We start from the raw sequence: 20,726 nt of genomic DNA, 5'->3' as shown, positions 1-20,726 counted from the left end.
TCAATGCTGTCAATCAGATTTAACAGCTGGCTAGTATATTCATTTGTGTAACAAAACTCAGGCCTTTAGAACATATTCTGTTTCCATGGTTTCCTTAACTCCATCAGATCTGGCTGAAGCCCAACGAGAACTCCAAGTTCAAAGCTGTACCAAGCTACTCCTGTCCTGTTTACAAGACCAGTGCCAGGAGAGGGACGCTGTCCACTACCGGTCACTCCACAAACTTTGTCTTGTATATCAACATCCCCACAGACAAACCCCAGCAACACTGGGTCAACCGAGGCGTGGCCGCCCTGTGTCAGCTGGACGACTGAGGCGCCTCATCATGTGTGTTGCGTGTTGTGTTTGTGTGTTTATCTCAGATTATCCCTATACACAATGATCAGCGATCATCTAAATTACAAAAACAAGAATTAATGTGTTCTGTTTCAAATTAATCATTTGGGTAAAAAGTTGATCAGGCTGAAATGCATCTTGATTTATTGACAGATGCCAAGAAAATTTGAAGGACTAGCGCTGTCTCTGAGAACAGAAGTTACGGTAAACAGAGTTCCTGCTGCTGTCTTGATCTCTGTTTCTTTTTAACCAGGGTTTTGTTGAGATTGTACATAGCTGTTACCATGGATACGACTGGTGGGACCAGTGGTATTCTGTGGCTGATGGCGTCCTGTTCATTGTCCTTGTACATAGCGAGAGACTGTTCATCTATTCATTGTGCCGCTACTTTCATGTCAGTCCGTCCATTTAACACCAGCTGTAACACAAAGCATTATGAGTGTTGTTCACACAACATATATGTGTGACACTGCTGTTCTGTATGGTGTTAAGGGTAGCAAGAGCATTTGTATAGTATTGGTGACCGCTGCTAATTGCTGTTGGGACATTCCGTCCGTTATTTTTGTGATACATCAATATTTTTCCTTTTGTAATGACAGCATTTTAAAAAGACTTTTCTTGATTGGGTACTTGATTGTTATGGAATGAATATAGTGTATTATATTCCTCCAGTTGTTCACTGCTGAACTGTTTGTATGTGTATCTCTGTTTAATGTTGGATGAGATACATCTGTTGACTATTTGTTACACTTTGTAATTTGAGCTAATGCTAACCGATATGTTTGGTCAGTAATTCCAGGAATTGTTGATACTTGTTTTCAATGTGAAATGTACTTAACATTTTCCAATTGTTTTACCTGTGGTGATTGTACTTAAAGTTTGGATGGTATATATATTTGTTTTAAAGAAGTTGAGTTTTATTCTTGTTTTCAGCTGAAAGTGTCTTTTTCAATTTTTAGCCAGTACCAATACTATTGTTTTGGCAGTTTCAGTGGAAAGTCATGTTAGATTACAACAGAATGCTATGAGATTCTACAATGAGTTGACTGCTTATATATACTGATAGAAACCATATCAAGGATCAGCTTTAAGCATATAAGTATATAATTGTGTACGTACTGCGAAAGAATCAGATATTATTCTGCAACAGTGGACAAACCCCAAACTGTGTTTTTTTAGCGACTTATTTGGCTGGTGTGAATTATTCTACTGGACTCAGGGTTGCCTTTTAATCATAATTATATATCAATCTTGTGATATTTTCCATCAGTTTATCGTCTGAAGATCCCTTGCTCCAAGTACTGCCACAGAGTTAAGGCACTCAACTAGAAACAAGAATAGTAATGGGGGGTGAGATTTGTGAATCTTTAAGGAAACATCCCATGAATTATTCCCATGTATAATTATTTAGAAGCTGTTTGAATGTTGGTGTGAAACTACTACAAGAGCTCCGCATTACGTTTGCAGTACACACTGGTTGCCAATTGTAAATACTGTTCCTTGTGTGACGTGTGTGAGGGTTCTGTGATACTGCTAGTCCCCTACCAAAGTCTTGACGAGTTACTGAACACTGACAGTGCTGAGGAACAGGAACGCTGCTCACCCTGGAGGCTCCATCATGGAGGCCAGTCTGGTTAATCCACTAATTATGCTACATTTGAGAAGTTTGATCCACTCATTCGATCCTCTTGCGTCAACACAGGATGTATGTGACCCTGGAAGTAATTTTTTTTGAAGATTTTACATGAACTCCTAGTTGTTGAATTTGAAAGTGCAGTTACTTCTTGTCATGACTACAATTTGAAAGGTGAAATCTGTTAGCCATTTGTATCATAAACAAAGATACTTAGAATATGTTTTTGCATTAAACACTGAACCACAATACAATACAGTCAAACAATGTTGTCTTGAAGTTGAAGGGACCTACATTGATACTTTGAGTTATCCAAGCTTCGACACAAGTGAAAATGATGAATAAAATAGGAATATGCAGATAACGTTGCTTTTACTTCGAGACAACCATAAGTTTGACACATAACGTTTAACACAACGGTGTATTTAAGAAAATATCTTAGAAATCTATTTGATTTAACTGAACATTCTACTGCTTACATAACATAAGCTGTTGGTCGGTGAAATTCAAAATATATATCAAAATTAAATATTGCAGTTTTTTTATGGTGTGGTTTGCCAGTAATAATTATATAGATATTCATTATACAAATAACTGTTTGTCAAATGATCACATTGTACTTAAATGTTTGCATATAGTGGTGACTGTACATATGTATGTTTGTATATAATACACTAAACCCTTGTCGACACCCATGTTGAAGACATTCCACATGCCAGAGGTTACTTCCCCAGAGAAACGTTTTGTTAAGTTTCTGACCTGGTTATACCTGATTTTCAACAGCATTAATAGCTACATATTTATTTTTACACAGCCAAATTAAAAACAGCTTTGTTTCAGATTGAGTGTAATATATTTGCCAAAAACATTTGAAATTGAATTAATTTTCTTGAAACATTGTAAGCATTATGGATTAAAGTTGAAAGATTCTTTCAGATATTATACCGGTGGTAAGCTGAGTATTGCCAATGCTTAAATCAAAACTAGATGCTTGAAGTTTCTCTTATATTTCCCTAACATTTTGGTCAGAGTTATTACTCGTGGTGTAAGTCGGTTGTCAATAAACAAACTGTGATACACATTCAGTGTGCTAATATTGTTTTTTTAAAAATGTCAAATAAAGAGGCGATTTTGTCTAATATACTTTTGTTGTCTTCTTGTGTGAGTTACCTTGTTTGGTCAACTCAAGAAGGTTGTAAGTTTTGTCCATTGCTTAGTGTTGAGAGCTCAAAGGTGGTAGTTGACGTGTGTCAAGTGGACAGGTCACACATTCTGACCTCACAATTTCCATTTAAGTTCTTACAAGCCTGGGAGGTCGGGTAGCCTAGTGGTTTTAAGCGTTCGCTTTCACCCGGATTTGATTCCCGACATCCCGACATCGGTACAATGTGTGAAGCCCATTTCTGGTGTCCCCCGCCGTGATATTGCTGGAATATTGCTAAAAGCAGCGTAAAACCATACTCACTATTTGGTATTCTGTTTTCATTTAAATTATGCAACATTTGGACATCAAGAACTGGTTTCACACATTGTATGCGTTTGTTGAAAGTGGAGTCTTGCTTGAAATCAGAAACGGATTACGTAAGTTTAGATTTCAGGAATAAGTGTTATTGGTTTCCCTCATGAAACCGATCAAGCGAACAGAATGGGTTTTCTTACGGTATCAGATCGTGATGGGAGTCAAGAGCACTGACTGGAACAACTGTTAACCATCCCTTCAAGAATGGAAAACTCTTAGATAAGCTGCCTCCGTTTGCACACTGTATGTAGTCAGCAATTGCTTTGGTCTTCATTGGAAGAAAACTTGTTATTCTACCTCATTTCCATGACGATATCATGGGGGCATGTGACTGAAGACTGGCGGCTGTCTTGTCATCAATAGATGATACTGATTTGGTCATGCACACTTTCAGGCCTTGAGTTGAAGGCCTCGACTATTCTATGAGGACATGAAGCTGATACCCATCCACCTGAACGAACATGACATAGTGACTAGAACAAACATAAAGTGATGTAACAAATCTGGATTTGAATCTGAGAACACACAATCAGTGACCACTTACATTCAAGGAGACTCGAAACTGCATGTTTATAATTGATAGTAGGCCTTCTTCATCATCATGTCACAGTAGAGAATAACTTCTTGATGGTTGATTTGCCTTTCAACTTTTCCTTTAAGCTGTTTATCATGTCCAGTGTGTGTACTAAATTGCCATACATCCAAAACCTGCCTGGTATGATTTAGAAATGTGAAAACCATGAGTGAGTATACGTCTCACTTATATGATGTAGCATATATAGCATGTAACATCTCAATGCGACACAAATCCCATGTTTACAATTTTTGCTACCAAGTATATGTATCGAGTTTTGTTTGTTGTCTGCTTTATTAACATAAAGTGAACTGAACATTTCAATTATATTATACAATATTCATACAAATAAGACATGGATATTGAAGATGAAAGTGGCGTGGCACATGGATGCCTATGTAGGGATCTAGGAGCGTTGTCGTCGGACCATCGCTAGTCATTGATTCCCCCGACTATGTGAGGTGTTGCGTAAGGTCTAACACTGACCATGGCAACATAAACACGGAACGCCAATACGTTTGATAATTGTTATCGGGTCCCTTGACTTCCCAAAAGGCAGTTACGACAGTACTCGTTCATCCTCGCTTGTTCTTGTGCCAAATACCATTTGACAAGGTTCTTGTGCACGCAAAAATATCTGGTGGCTTTGCAGCAACCACAGTTCAATTCTTTCTCGCGAGCCAAGGGGGTCAACTGACTGTAAAAATCTGGAATTATGGCGTTATATTTATATGGCGTTATATTTATATAGCGAGTCTATGGATAGTCCAATCAAAATCTCGTAACGTAACTGTCAACTCAGCATCAACAGATATTTCTAAATATTTTCATGTTTTTAATCAAGGTGCTCACGAGATTAGATGCACTTTGCGAAGTAAGACCTGTTAGTTTACAATATAAATCTTGAATATCGATCAGATCGTCTTGACTGGACGCCGCCATTTTGTTTGAAGCAATTGGAAGTTTGTTTGTTTGTTTGCTTAAATTGTTGTTTAAATTCAGCAATACTCCAGCTATATGTCGGGGATCTGTAAATAATCGAGCGGACCAGACAACCCAGTGATTAAAAACATGACATCGATCAACGCAATTTGGATACAATGACATGTATCAACCAAGTCAGCGAGCCTGACCACCCGATCCCGTAAGTCGCCTCTTACGACAAGCATAGTTGCCTTTTACAGCAAACATGGGTTGCTGAAGACCTATTCTACCCCCGATCTTCATGGGTCCAAATGGAAGTGATAATTATGAGAAGTGGAATCTGATTGGTCAATAGGAGGGCCATAGAAGGGACATAACTCGTATAAGTCACCGGTGGCGCTACGATCGCGCCCAGAAATTCCAGCCTAGTTCGGTAAGGGTGGAAACAGGACTTTTTCAGTCAGTAAACTACCTTGTATCAGAAAGATGAATTCAGTTGTCCTTTTTTCCGTATTGAATGTTGCTATAGCCTACGAAACCTCGTCCAGTATTCTTTCTTTGCATGTCACACAGATACATGAAGCCTGTTTGCAGACTGGTTCTGCTCCCATAACACGACGACAGGGATTTTGCTTTGTTCTGCAGTCTCTGGGCATTTTCCATGTAAGCCAAACTTAAAACCTTTTGTTTACAAAGATCGTCCGCATATGTTGACACTAGGTATACGTCTATGGCGCATCGACATGCAAACATAACTGATTCCATATGGGGCACTAATAAGTACCTACATTGCCTTCTGCTGCAACTCCCAAAGACAAACTGCAATGTCCATGTTCACATAGTGTCAGCTGTGATACAGTGTCCACTTGTACACGAAGTGGGTAATCTGGCCTGATACTCGACATGCTGATTATGTGGGGACCACGGTGTTTATCGACGCATATCCCACGTTGTAAGTCTTGTTTTTCACATCATCTTACCATTTGTTTGCATGTCTTGTAATGTCTTTGCTTTGAGAAGACAGCATTACATAGAGGGGGACACCTGTTAGTTGTTGGTAACTTGGAGAAGTTCTAGCCTCTGGAACTTTCTCGTATTTTGTCTGAACAATTGTCCCGGAGTGCAATCCAAAAGGCAGCCAGGGTTTGGGCCAAACAATCCAAAAGGCAGCCAGGGTGTGGGCCAAATAATCCAAAAGGCAGCCAGGGTGTGGGCCAAACAATCCAAAAGGCAGCCAGGGTGTGGACCAAACAATCCAAAAGGCAGCCAGGGTGTGGACCAAACAATCCAAATCCAACAAGTTGTCAGGAGAAGACTTTATTGCTGAAAGCTCCAGGGCACTGAGTGGTGTTAAGCCACTTACGTTAATGTTTTAAAGAAATATATTGCGTCTCCATTTTCTTATGAAGCGAATCGGAACATGCGTCTGCGCCAGGTATTTATTACATACTGTAACGTAATGTCATAAGGGCAGTAATTTCTTGGTTTAATAAGTACTGTAGGTAATAATACCCACGTTTGTTATACAATGTCCAAGCCTGGAAGAAAAATAAAGTAGACAGAAAATATACATTTGAAAACACGAGTACCACCATGCGAAAGATGCGAGGCTCCAAAATGTGCCACAAAGTTTTCAGGTTATTTCTATAGGGACGTTTGTAGAGAGAAACCACCGCTCCCCAAACACACACACACAAAATTTGGAGATGGGGCCCAGTGCGACCCTTATTACATTAATGGTTGAAGAAGGAGGTCTTAATATTTAACTATTAAGTCATCATCCATTTTACGTTCAATTTTTACTCTGTTAGTTTTCATGTCTTGTTGATTTACTCTAACCCCAGAGGATCACTCTAACCCCAGAGGATCACTCTAACCCCAGAGGATCACTCTAACCCCAGAGGATCACTCTAACCCCAGAGGATCACTCTTTCCGGCATAAACTTTACGAATTTTTGTACAATACATGTTAAAAATATTATTTTAAATAGTAACGTTTCTGAGGCGCATTATGCGTGAAATAAAGTCTGGAAACACCAAGCGACAAGGTGAAAAGTCTAAAACATCCTTATCAAGCTCTCCAATAACCCAAGGCTCCACTTGAACAAAGCGATCTTAGCGCTACAACGATCTTAATTTGGATACAACGAATAAATCAAACCTTGATTTTTTACCAGCTCAATCTTGAATACTAATAGAAAATTCAAGATGAGCTCTCCCCAGGTTTTGGTTAATCCAATCCTACTCAACTGTTTAGATATAGTGTTTGTTTATTTCTTTCTTTGTTATATAACGCCGCACACAGCAGTATTCCAGCTATCTGTATGATAATCGAATCTGGACCAGACAATCCAATGATTGATATCATGAGCATCGATCTACTCAATTGGGATACGATGACATGCATCAACCAACTCAGCGAGCCTGTCCACCCGCTCCCGTTAGTCGCCTCTAACGACAAGCATGGATTGCTGAAGACCTGTTCTAATCCCGATCTCCAAGGGTCTTAGATATAGTGATGATTTACCACACAATTCAATCTCATTAAAATCAGTTCTTAGTTCTCGCTACCACTAAACAAAAAGCTGAGGACATCCCATTACGGGTCACGTCAGATCGACCTTGCGCGAAATTTGACCGACCAATGGGTAATGACCAATCAGAAGGCAGCATTCTCGTGCTTTACGGCACAAATTTCAAATTGGCGACTACGCTTCGCAACATATTTTGACAAATTATCGATTAAAAATTTGAAACCTGAACGAAAGAACATTCTGCAATGGCTAATAGATGGTCTAGATTGTATGGATTCAGTCGTTAAACCCGTAACCATCGTTCGGAATACCCCGTGATAATGTTTTCGAGGTTGTATGATTAGAAATCACATTCCGACTGTCACTTTCATGATCTGGTAATCGACGCTATGATTGGTCGGATGAAAGGTCGTTCTGACGTGACCTCTAATGGGATGTCTTCAGATCTTTGTTTAGCGGTAGCGAGAACTAAGGTATGATTTTAATGAGATTGCCACACAATTGTACATGTACATTCTGGCGGTTCTGACAGTGCTGACATCAGGTGGTGTTATAACTCAGCAACGATATTTAAAGCATGCGTGCACGCACAGCATACCTGGTTATATATAACATGCCAACATGTCCCAGGGCCGACTTTCGATATGACTTAGTCAAAAGACATGATGTTTATTGGTCCTTAACCCACCCATTTCACATCTTCGTTTGATACCATCTCACCTCAACACCACTTGATGCTATCTTGCTTAGTATTTGTTTAACTTAACTTTCTAGCGCCTCACAGGTAGTTTGGGTTGTATGCTATCTTTAGCGTGACGTCACCATGGCACCACTTGCATTCACCAATCAGAGCACAATCACCGATGTTGAACTGTCATATGCCTTTCATCTGGCTTGACACAATGAATGACTGAACGACCATGGATAACTCAAAACACAAGTACACTTATTATTAGTTTCAGGTACTGGTATAATGCAGAATTCTGGCATGGTGACTAGATCCGTTTCGTAGTGACCGTAGAGTTGGATTCATTTTTTAATGTATTCTCTATGGTATGGGAGACAGACTACCTACCACCAGGCATCTTCCCGTGGCCTGCGTTTCCATTGGCATATTTCAAAGTCTAGTTCTGAAGATGACCAGCAGGGTGCAAACGGACATTTCAAGAATCCTGAAATTTCCCCTCAAACCTCAAGCGTGGTGACATTTACATTTTGTGTATGTCTTGTGGAAGCCATCATAATGAATTTTGATTAGATTGAACTGATTTTATATTTTCCAACTGAATGTACGTTTTGTTTGTTCAATCATATTGGTTCAAGATTGCAGGCGAACAATAGTATATACTTAAGAAACATAAATAAGAATGGAAATTGAGAATTGTAATTTTTTTTAAACAAAAATCCAATGAATTATCAATTTCCATTTTGTTTAATTATTCAGAAGCTGTTTGAATGATGGTGTGAAACTAATACAATAGTTTTGCATCACATTTACGGTACACATGGTTGACATTCCACGTGTGACGTCTTCGGGGATGCTGAAGCTGCTAGTCGTCGCCCAAAGTCTTGACGAGCTACTGAACTCTGACAGTGCTGAAGAATAAGAAGACTGCTTACACAAGAGGCTCCAGGATGAATGTTATTTTGTTTAATCCACTAGTTGTGAACATGTAGTGTTTGGAAGGTTTAAACAAATGACAAAATCGAATTATGATAAAAGATACATTTCTTTATTGTAAGGTGCGGGTAGAAGATATTACTTCATATAATATAGGTGTATACACAAAAATATATAAAACGTAACACATATACATGCCCACCTTTTTAAGAACCTGCCTCCTGAGTTTGGTTCTTAAAATACAACTTATAAAAATAAATCTAAATGAAAATATTTCAAAACTATGCACACTCAGCAATATTCCAGGTGCCAGGATCCGCTGAAATGGATTCATGCTTAATCTGTTTCTCTTATTCCACTGACTTCTTAGCATCCACAGTCTACATGTAGTTCCTCGTATAAGGAAATGTCGCCAACCAACATCAGTGTGGACTCCACTGCAGAGCATGGTCAAACGTAATAGATGTAGTATATGTTCGGTTTTCACGGAGCCAAACGAAAACCACATTTATGCACAGTATGTGGTATCTTCCGTTATTGCCAGACGTCTTTTTGTGGTTAACCGGATAACGTACAATCAAGATAGTTTGTTAGAACATGCGTCTGCCACATCTACCCACTGAAATATTTTGCTATCACAGCATCAACAGCCCTCAGTGATCCTTCTGACCACCCTTGCATATCATCGGCAGCCCAGGAGTTGCTGACGATGTACACGTGGTCAGACGGGGACGGTTTGTAGACTACATCACGGACTTGTCTCTCATCAAACCCGGGCTTGAAGTAGCTCCATGCAGCAGAGAACGGATACTTGTCCCACAACATCATTCCGCCCCCAACAGCCTCGGGGATGTCAGCTTGGCTGACGTTGTAGATGGCGCTCAGGTACTTCTCAACTCTCTTCTTGACGACGTCGGTGACGGCATTCACTCCTGGAAGACTGCCAGGGATGGGTGTCCCGAACTGACTCAGCTCTCGCCAGTAGTGTGCGAAGTCCCCGTCGTGGTAGGACGCCATGATGATGGAGACGTTGTTGGTGCCGGTGGACCAGTCATAGGTCTGTCTGTTGGGAAGGTCACTCTTGGTATGGGTGATGTCAGGATTGCCATTCTTCCACCACTTGGTGTTGTAGGCGAGGTAGATTCTACCAGCTGGAAATCCAAGGACAGAGTCAAGATTCTTCTCAATCTCGGGGTTGTTCTTGAACTCGGGGAAGTCAATCTCTTGTATACATTCCTTCTGGGCAGCCAACACTACCTTCCTCGCACACATCGTCAAGCCAGTGTTACCAGTCTGAAAGGTGAGGAACATCTCACAATTAATAATATTTAACGTCTTCACAGAACTTAATCTTGGGTATGAATGAGTGGATTCCAGCATTATCTATTCCGGCCTGTAAATAGTCGCGTGGTTGACAGCATACGCGACGACCACACCGCCGGTGCCGGCTGATACAGCCCGGTCACACGCTGCAACCCACCATTGAACGACCCATTCAAGCGTTGCATACTGGGGTGCGTGAATCTCGATCGGGGCCTTTTCTAAAATGTGTAGAATGTAACACATTATCATGAATACCATACAGATGAGCAGGATCAAGTGTGCGGAGCGCTGATAAATAAAATATAACACCTGTACGGGAGTTGTAACACCATCGAGTGTCTGAGTCTTCCTGAATCTGAGGTTGTATCCTCCAGTCTGTCTCTTCTCCATCCTCATCAGCTGGTGGTTCAGGTGGAGCTTGTGACTAGGGACGAAAGATACGGGCATGAATGTATAAAATATAGAATCCAAAATCTTGGCGGCTTGACGAAATCCTCGTGAAAAGGGATATATTTCTGATAGTCACAGTGAGGTTCGGACGAGGATGCCCATAATTCTTTCACGGTCCATATCCACTAGATTGACAGTGTGGCCGATATGATACATAGATATGACGCCTTTTTGTTTTTACTCTTCTCGTTAGGTGGGAGGATGGTTGGTAAACGCCCGAGACAAGTTCTATTTTCAGACTCACCTGGTGTTAGCTTCCAGAAATTTCTTCATGAGAGTCTGTGGAACCAGCCCCAGTCCCCCCTCGATTGTCTTGTATCCTTCAGAAGTCCCTGTATCCCCGGGGTAGGATAAAAATAGCTTGGGGATGTGGAGGGCTCCCTGCACACCCACTGTGTCGGCCCAGCCACTGGTATCCAGCGCGTAGTTGTAGGCTTCCCTGCTGGCGTAGCGGCCGTAGAAGTTGTCGACTCTGTGGTACATGACGATGTATTGTGACTGAGTATTAAGACTAAAACAGGTACATATATATAACTGGCATAACGTCATTTAACCAATCACCGTTAGTCACTGAACTTCATGTGGGGAATTGACCCGGGTGCCACGTGTTGACGCTGTAGCCTCTAGATTATACTACACTATATTTGTTTGTTGTTTAATGTCACACTCCAGCAATATTCCAGCGGTCTGTAAAAAATCGAGTCTGGACCAGGCCATGAGTGATTGACATCATGAGCATCGATCCATGCAACTGGGATACGATGACATGCATCAACCAATTCAGCGAGCCTGACCACCCTTTAGTCGCCTCTTACGACAAGCATAGTCGCCATTTAAGCATAGGTTGCTGAAGACATATCTACTCCGATCTTCACGGGTAAACACCCCCTATAAGACGACGGAAACAAGTCGGAAAAGGTTTTATCCGAGACGGATACAAATTCAAACAATGAAATAAGAACATGTACAGCTATGGAGAAATATGTAAATATATCAACATGTATGTGGAGGAATGGCAGGCTCAGGTGGAAACATGAGAAGATGATACTGACGTCATTTTGTACAGCGGCGTTCCGTCTGAGGTCGTGAGTGAATACAGTTCGTCAAGGCTGGGGTAGGTGTCGGTGAGGTTGGCGTTGGTCTTGAACATCTCCCTTTGACAACAGACATGATCATGATCATTCACGCACAACGTAGTTCTTTCAGACATATTCGACATATATACAATTAATCTTCATCAATCCATTCACTAGCTACATATACGCTCACTATAGCGTGAACATGAAGATGACAGATACAATGAACACACAACGCCTTTTAGAAAATGGTCAATAGTTATATTTGGCTGGTAAAACCTTCTTAGTGAAGTACAATTTCTGGTACTTTTGGGTTGAGTCCCATCCGGGATTTGAACCCACACTTTCAGCCAGCACACATTCAGCGATGTAACCAACCTAGCCCTCTACTTCCAGATCGCTGACGTCAGGCCCCGCACTCTGAGGGTGTGGGTTCGAATCCCGGACGTACCCAAAAATGTACTAGAATTGGTACTTCACTGAGAAAGTGTTATCCAAAAAATGTTAACATTTGAGAGATGCTGATTGTCAAATCAAGTTATATAGCGTTCTTGTTATCATCCGATATCTCAATATATTTTTGGATTTGGGGGCGTATAGCCAGGAGTGGATGCACGGGATGAGGACGATAGCGAAGAGGCGTTACCAAACAAATAACTGATTTTCTTTGATCATAGGCGAACAACGCTATTATATGCTAAATAAAAGGATGGTATGGACGCGTTCAGTGCCAATTTCTAAAAAAGATATCTACGTAGATAATACATTCATCTCTCTCTCTCTCTCTCTCTCTCTCTCTCTCTCTCTCTCTCTCTCTTATATATATATATATATATATACGTAGAAAAAAGTACCATCTATTATCCAACAAAATCACTGTTTGAGTAACGATACTCACGATCATAATTGTCATATACGTAGAGGAAAGTATCTCCTACGCAGAGGTGAGTAGTATCTACGTAGAGTGAGTGAGTAAGTAATATTCCACCAATATCACGGCGGGGAACACCAGAAATGCGCTTCACACTTTGTACTCATTTGGGGAATCCAACCAAGGTCTTCGGCGTGGCAAACGAACGCTTTAACCACTAAGTTACCTCACCGCCCCGTATATACGTAGATGTAAGTATAGTCAGCGTAGATGTAAGTTTGTGTTTTTGTTTTCTTTGGGTCTTTTTGTTTAACGCCGCACTCAGCAATATTCCAACTATATGACGGCGGTCTGTAAATAATCGAGTCTGGAGTCTGGGCATCGAGCTACGCAATTGAGATACGATGACATGCATCAACCAAATCAGCGATTCTGACGACCCGTTCCCGTTCGTCGCCTCTTACGACAAGCATAGTCGCTTTTCACAGCAAATGTAAGTATCATCTACTTGGATGTTAGCATAGTCAGCGTAGATGTAAGTATCATCTACGTAGAATTTGTATAGTCAGCGTAGATGTAAGTAGATGAAAGTCTAAGTAGGGATATGTTTTAAGAATGTGGCACATATACGCTTCCATGGGATGGCCATTAACCAGGTGTATGAATCACTCATTTAACCAGTGACAAATACCGCCTTCACTTACCACAGTAACGTATCAGGGTCCTTTGCCTCTCCCTGCGCAAGGTGGTACGGTATAGCACTTGTTCCGATGTCAGAACTGCGCATGCGCATGCCACGATTGTACCAGATTGTCTCATCTGCATTGCCGTATCCGAGTTCAAAGGGGATGATGTTAAGTCCGATCTCTGTTGCTGTTCTATTCAGTGTTGGATGAGCTCCAGATTTAAACCTCATTCCCCCAAAATCGAGGTACGTTCCCGGGGCGACAGGCAGCTCGGCAGTGAAGAGTCTCCCCCCGACTCGGTCCGAGTACTCGAACACGGAGATAGAGAGACCTCTGTCCCTTAGTCTCCACCCAGTGTAGGCGCCCCCGATACCGCCGCCGATCACGGCAATGTCCAGACAGTCGCTGTCAGCGGGAACTGAAACGTAGCACAAACAAAACTAGTTTAGAATCCACGTCCAGAATATTATTCATCATTCTAAGAAGCTTCTCTAAAACCAACGGTGCCGATCCTGCGATAAAGTACACTTTTTGAATTATGTTACAGTGGGATGACGTCATGACGCTGTTCAAATAACCTCCCTTCGTGAGCTTATCTGTAGTGTCTCATAGGCCAAATCTGGCCAGACACATTTATATGTGTGTGACACTTTAATAAAATATCTTCTCCTTCTTCTTCTAACGTATAATTGGTAACACCTTAAATAACCAATCTATAGGAATGTGAAGAGTTAAAAAAATAATCCAGAAGTGACGATGATATGTATCCGGAGTGTAATATGCTTAAAGATGAAGCGCATGGAATTACCAGTTGCCCGCTGTGTTTGCAAATGAAAATGAATACTGAGCAGCCAACATTAATCACATGTCTGTCTACAACTTTCACCCTGCTGGAGGAATATCAAGAAACCAGATTCTAGCAAATAGCCACACAGTTTGTAAGCCGTACTTAGCGTAAGTCCTGTTAAAAAAGACACATTTTACTGAAAGTCAAATAAGACCTAGTGTATTTTGTATATTGAAAGCGACCACGCGATGTTAATCCCAGCGTTGCCTGCGAGTAAGAGGAGCACTCACTGGAAGGGGGTATTCATCGGACTTCTTTGGCGTCCTGTCAGACGTGAGCATGTTTGTTAAAACGCTGTTGGGCAATATGAAGAGCTTTAAAATATATTTACTTATATCGAGAATACAGTTGCAATTTTGAAGATGAATAAGTTAATTAGATGATTACTATGGAGTCTGTGACACGCCTGAGGGATGCAAATTGCGGTGCCTCAAACGACGGAGCACTGTCTGTTTCAGAAATACTGGAGTGAGTGAGTGAGTGAGTGAGTTGGGCTTAACGCCGCTTTTAACATTATTCCAGTTATATCACTGCGCGTCAGGTCTCCGACGTTTACCACTTCGGTGAAACCCACGAGCACGGGTATGGTGCTGACAAACCTAGAAACATAATCGGAGCGGGGATTTTAACCCACTATCATAGGTTTCTGGCATGCCCAAGGGACGAAACTATGCACAGCAAATCGTGACGCCTTAAACGACTGGGTCACCCGTGCCCCCAGAAATTCTGGAGGTTAGTGATTTCAGATCTTCCCGAGGCAAGAGAGTTAACTGACTTTAAAAGTCCAGTTTACACCTTTGCCGAACAGGCTGGAATTCCTGGGCTCGATCGTAGCGCCACCAATGGTTATTACCAGTTATGTCCCTTGTAGGCCTCCCTTATGGACTAACCAGATTCCACCTCTCGTATCAAAATGGCGGCGCCCAGTCAAGACGATCTGATCGATAATCAAGATCTATATTGTGATAAAACGGGTCTTACATCGCGAAGTATATCAAATCACGCGAGCACCTTCATTAAAAACATGAAAATATTTGGAAAATAACCGTTGACAACGAGTAGGCGGTACACATGCTTTGCAAATCCTGCAGTCGACCGAAATCTGCACGAAAGTTTACGAACCGGATTTCGATTTCGTTGCCGATTCTGACTGGACTATGCATCGACTCGTTAGTACAGCCAAACTTTAACTCCATAATGCTAGCCTATTTCGGCAAGGGTTGAAACTTGACTTTTATTGTCAGTTAACACTCTTGCCCCTGAAAGATGCTGATTTCATGTAAAATCACAAACGGAGTCCAAGGTAATAGGACCCTATAATCTACGAGCACAGGCATGGTGTGGACAAACCTAGAAACAGGGTGACTCTGGGTTTCAAACCTACAGTCATGGTTTCTGGCACTGTGCCACGTCAAACTGCACAACGAACAGCGGTGCGCTAAACAACCGGGCGACCTGTGTCCCTTGTAGGTGGTGGGTAAAGAAGAATTGTTCAGACAAAACGGTTCCAATCCTAAATGTCGATCAACCTTAATGTTTGGTTCTCACCTTTAACAGTCGCCGCTTTCCTGCTTGGTGTGGTGGCGGAGATTTTCACGGGTAGTGCTACAATGGATATTGTAATAAGGTAAAGGCATTGTAAATGGAGGCGAGGTGAAATGGGGCTTAACGTCGCGTTCAAGATTACATTATACTGACTCCGAGCCGACCTCTTCTTGTTTTAGACTCTTAATGCCGAGCTCCAGACAGGGTAAAAACAAGTACCATCTTTTAACGTCTGCTGGTATGACGCGGCCGGGGATCGGGCCCCGGAGACGCTCTATCCACCAGACTACCGAGGCGGTCTCCGGGCAGACGCTCTAGGCACTTGACTACGGAGGCGGTCTCCGGGAAGATGCTCTAGTCACTAGACTATGGAGGCGGTCTCCGGGCAGACGGTCCAGCCACTAGACTACGGAGGCGGTCTCCGGGCAGACGCTCTATCCACTAGACTACCTGAGGCGGTCTCCGGTCAGACTACGGAGGCGGTCTCCGGGCAGACGCTCTAGGCACTAGACTACGGAGGCGGTCTCCGGGCAGACGCTCTAGCCACTAGACTACGGAGACGGTCTCTGGGCAGACGCTCTAGGCACTTGACTACGGAGGCGGTCTCCGGGCAGACGCTCTAGGCACTTGACTACGGAGGCGGTCTCCGGGCAGACGCTCTAGCCACTAGATCTATATTGTGATAAAACGGGTCTTACATCGCGAAGTATATCAAATCACGCGAGCACCTTCATTAAAAACATGAAAATATTTGGAAAATAACCGTTGACAACGAGTAGGCGGTACACATGCTTTGCAAATCCTGCAGTCGACCGAAATCTGCACGAAAGTTTACGAACCGGATTTCGATTTCGTTGCCGATTCTGACTGGACTACAACGAACAGCGGTGCGCTAAACAACCGGGCGACCTGTGTCCCTTGTAGGTGGTGGGTAAAGAGAATTGTTCAGACAAAAGGGTTCCAATCCTAAATGTCGATCAACCTTAATGTTTGGTTCTCACCTTTAACAGTCGCCGCTTTCCTGCTTGGTGTGGTGGCGGAGATTTTCACGGGTAGTGCTACAATGGATATTGTAATAAGGTAAAGGTATTGTAAATGGAGGCGAGGTGAAATGGGGCTTAACGTCGCGTTCAAGATTACATTATACTGACTCCGAGCCGACCTCTTCTTGTTTTAGACTCTTAATGCCGAGCTCCAGACAGGGTAAAAACAAGTACCATCTTTTAACGTCTGCTGGTATGACGCGGCCGGGGATCGGGCCCCGGAGACGCTCTATCCACCAGACTACCGAGGCGGTCTCCGGGCAGACGCTCTAGGCACTTGACTACGGAGGCGGTCTCCGGGAAGACGCTCTAGTCACTAGACTATGGAGGCGGTCTCCGGGCAGACGGTCCAGCCACTAGACTACGGAGGCGGTCTCCGGTCAGACGCTCTATCCACTAGACTACGGAGGCGGTCTCCGGGCAGACGCTCTAGCTACTAGACTACGGAGGCGGTCTCCGGGAAGACGCTCTAGTCACAAGACTACGGAGGCGGTCTCCGGGCAGACGCTCTAGCTACTAGACTACGGAGGCGGTCTCCGGGAAGACGCTCTATCCACCAGACTACCGAGGCGGTCTCCGGGCAGACGCTCTAGGCACTTGACTACGGAGGCGGTCTCCGGGCAGACGCTCCAGCAACTAGACTACGGAGGCGGTCTCCGGGCAGACGCTCTAGCTACTAGACTACGGAGGCGGTCTCCGGGCAGACGCTCTAGTCACTAGACTATGGAGGCGGTCTCCGGGCAGACGCTCTAGGCACTAGACTATGGAGGCGGTCTCCGGGCAGACGCTCTAGCCACTAGACTACGGAGGCGGTCTCCGGTCAGACGCTGTAGTCACTAGACTACGGAGGCGGTCTCCGGGCAGACGCTCTAGCTACTAGACTACGGAGGCGGTCTCCGGTCAGACGCTGTAGTCACTAGACTACGGAGGCGGTCTCCGGTCAGACGCTCTATCCACTAGACTACGGAGGCGGTCTCCGGGCAGACGCTCTAGCTACTAGACTACGGAGGCGGTCTCCGGGCAGACGCTCTAGTCACTAGACTACGGAGGCGGTCTCCGGGCAGACGGTCCAGCCACTAGACTACGGAGGCGGTCTCCGGGCAGACGCTCTAGGCACTAGACTATGGAGGCGGTCTCCGGGCAGACGCTCTATCCACTAGACTACGGAGGCGGTCTCCGGGCAGACGCTCTAGTCACTAGACTATGGAGGCGGTCTCCGGGCAGACGCTCCAGCCACTAGACTACGGAGGCGGTCTCCGGGCAGACGCTCTAAGCACTAGACTATGGAGGCGGTCTCCGGGCAGACGCTCTAGGCACTAGACTACGGAGGCGGTCTCCGGGCAGACGCTCTATCCACTAGACTACCTGAGGCGGTCTCCGGTCAGACGCTCTAGGCACTAGACTACGGAGGCGGTCTCCGGGCAGACGCTCTAGGCACTAGACTACGGAGGCGGTCTCCGGGCAGACGCTCTAGCCACTAGACTACGGAGACGGTCTCTGGGCAGACGCTCTAGGCACTTGACTACGGAGGCGGTCTCCGGGCAGACGCTCTAGGCACTTGACTACGGAGGCGGTCTCCGGGCAGACGCTCTAGGCACTAGACTACGGAGGCGGTCTCCGGGCAGACGCTCTAGCCACTAGACTACGGGGGCGGTCTCCGGGCAGACGCTCTAGCCACTAGACTACGGAGGCGGTCTCCGGGCAGACGCTCTAGGCACTTGAGTACGGAGGCGGTCTCCGGTCAGACGCTCAATCCACTTGACTACGGAGGCGGTCTCCGGGCAGACGTTTGCCACTAAACTACGGAGGCGGTCTATCTTAAATTGAAGTCCTGTTCTCTTAGTTTAATTATGAAATATGTCTTCTGTTCTGAAAACTGGTCGAATGGCTTTTATGGAGGTCTTTTGTTTTATTGAAAGACACATTGTACAATGTTAACCTGAATCAATTGTCTGTTACTTCACTTGTACTGGTGGTATACCCGGAAGGGGAACTCCAGTTTGACATCTTAGGTCACGTGACATCTCAGGTCTGCCAGCCGTTTGGTATGATTCAATCATGATCTTTAAGTATCGCATATTTTTTCCAAGTTCAACTGAGCACGATTTACTGTAAACAAACTTATGAATAGCTGCCATGGAAAAAGTTATGGTCTTCATCAGATATGATTGGGGCGGTCGGGTAGCCGAGTGGTTAAAGCGTTCGCTTGTCACGCCTAGAACCCCGTAGTGCTTGTCGTAAAAGACGACTATGCTTGTCGTAAGAGGTGACTAACGGATCGGGTGGTCAGGCTCGCTGACTTGGTTGTTGCATGTCATCGTATCCCAATTGCGTGGATCGATGCTCATGATGTCAATCACTGGATTGTCTGGTCCAGGCTCGATTAGTTACAGACCGCCGCCATATAGCTGAAGTAATGCTGAGTGTGGCGTTAAACAACACACAACATAAGATATGTTTTTTTTATGATCATAAGGAGACTTACACGTTGCTATGAGGCTGGCGGTGACGACTGCAGTGACAAGCAGGACCCCCACCGTGATGACCGTCATCACCCGACATGGTCCACAACGTCGATCCAGGCAAGGTTCTTCTGAAGGCTTAGATGACTGCTGAAACAGGTTTTGACATCTGGTATGTAAAGTAACAATTAGTCGTTAAAATGTTTGTCAATATCATGGTGAAGTAATCACAGCAGTCATTCGCATCTGTGTTTCCGAAATCGATCGAGGGAGTTGTCGTTTATTACTCAGCATAAAACATGTGTTGCATAAACGCTACCTTATAATGGGTCAATCCTGAAGCCGCCGCTAGCTGAACATTACATTACATTACATGTACAGATCAAAATAAATGCAGCAAAGAGGGTTTGGGTGATCCTGACACAGTCAGGCTGGTTAGGCTCATCATCAGCTCAGGGTCCAGCCCAGACAGCGAATGGGACTTCTCCCAGGAAACGCTGCCTTGTCGATCCCACGCAGTACTTTTCGGAGAATGTGAAGACTCCCCAACACTGCAGCCCTCTGCATTACTCAGATCGTCAGAAGGGCTGTATTCCTGGCAACAAACCCGGGTACTTTCCCAATGACAGCCAACAGATTGGGAGGTACAAGAACCTGAGTTCCTGAATATTTTCTATCGCATTAGTGTCAAAAGGGACAACATTCAATAATATACTAAATATTAAGCCGCAATGCATAGGAGATATAGCTTTTGGGGGGGATACGGGTGGAAGTCTTTCCGGATGGACCTCTGTGTCAAAACCACAAGCATGGCGAAGACGGTAATAAAATGATCGAGCCACACCATCACGTCCCTTAAGATACTTTGTTTGTACCAAAGCTTGACATCCACTGACAATGTGTTGGACAGTCTCATTAAATCCATTGCATAATCTACATTTTGATGCAAAATCACACAGTGATGGTTTCGAGTGGGAAGTGAGCATCAAACAGAAAGCCTTCAGTTTCACTTTTAAGGCTAGCCTAATTAATATTAATATTATGAAAGAATTATATAACGCGTTGGGAAAACTATATAAGGCGTTCTTAGTTTGATCTTACAGTTCACCCTCACATGAGGGCAAACGTATGTCCGAATATCTAAAGTTAACATCCAACCAAAGGCCTGGTTTGTTGTTTAACGCCGCACTCAGCAATATTCCAGCTATATGACGGCGGTCAGTAAATAATGGAGTCTGGACCAGACAATCAAGTGATTTATATCACGAGCATGCATCAACCA

At 43.9% G+C, this 20,726-nt stretch overlaps 2 protein-coding genes across 2 annotated transcripts in view; one reads left to right on the top strand and one right to left on the bottom strand.

Moving 5' to 3' along the window:
• Positions 1–2,148, top strand: part of LOC139468547 (dynein axonemal heavy chain 3-like) — an 80,675-nt gene extending 78,527 nt beyond the window's left edge. Inside the window, exon 69 of the mRNA XM_071250598.1 lies at positions 108–2,148. Within this exon, the coding sequence (XP_071106699.1) occupies positions 108–314 (207 nt within the window). The 3' untranslated portion in view covers positions 315–2,148. The remainder of the gene's footprint in view (positions 1–107) is intronic.
• A 7,605-nt stretch (positions 2,149–9,753) lies between these two features.
• Positions 9,754–20,726, bottom strand: part of LOC139467814 (L-amino-acid oxidase-like) — a 13,088-nt gene continuing 2,115 nt past the window's right edge. Inside the window, exons 2-8 of the mRNA XM_071249319.1 lie at positions 19,468–19,594; positions 16,941–16,997; positions 13,566–13,965; positions 11,967–12,068; positions 11,159–11,386; positions 10,774–10,888; positions 9,754–10,434 (exon numbers count right to left, since the gene is read on the bottom strand). Coding sequence (XP_071105420.1) covers positions 9,754–10,434; positions 10,774–10,888; positions 11,159–11,386; positions 11,967–12,068; positions 13,566–13,965; positions 16,941–16,997; positions 19,468–19,594 — 1,710 coding nt within the window. The remainder of the gene's footprint in view (positions 10,435–10,773; positions 10,889–11,158; positions 11,387–11,966; positions 12,069–13,565; positions 13,966–16,940; positions 16,998–19,467; positions 19,595–20,726) is intronic.

The sequence above is a fragment of the Haliotis cracherodii genome, unplaced genomic scaffold (genome assembly GCF_022045235.1).
Source record: "Haliotis cracherodii isolate W230 unplaced genomic scaffold, xgHalCrac1.p SCAF_2, whole genome shotgun sequence".
In the NCBI taxonomy this organism is placed as follows: domain Eukaryota; kingdom Metazoa; phylum Mollusca; class Gastropoda; order Lepetellida; family Haliotidae; genus Haliotis; species Haliotis cracherodii.
Note: the sequence above shows the minus strand (reverse complement) of the source record. Positions and strands in the feature narration are given on the sequence as shown.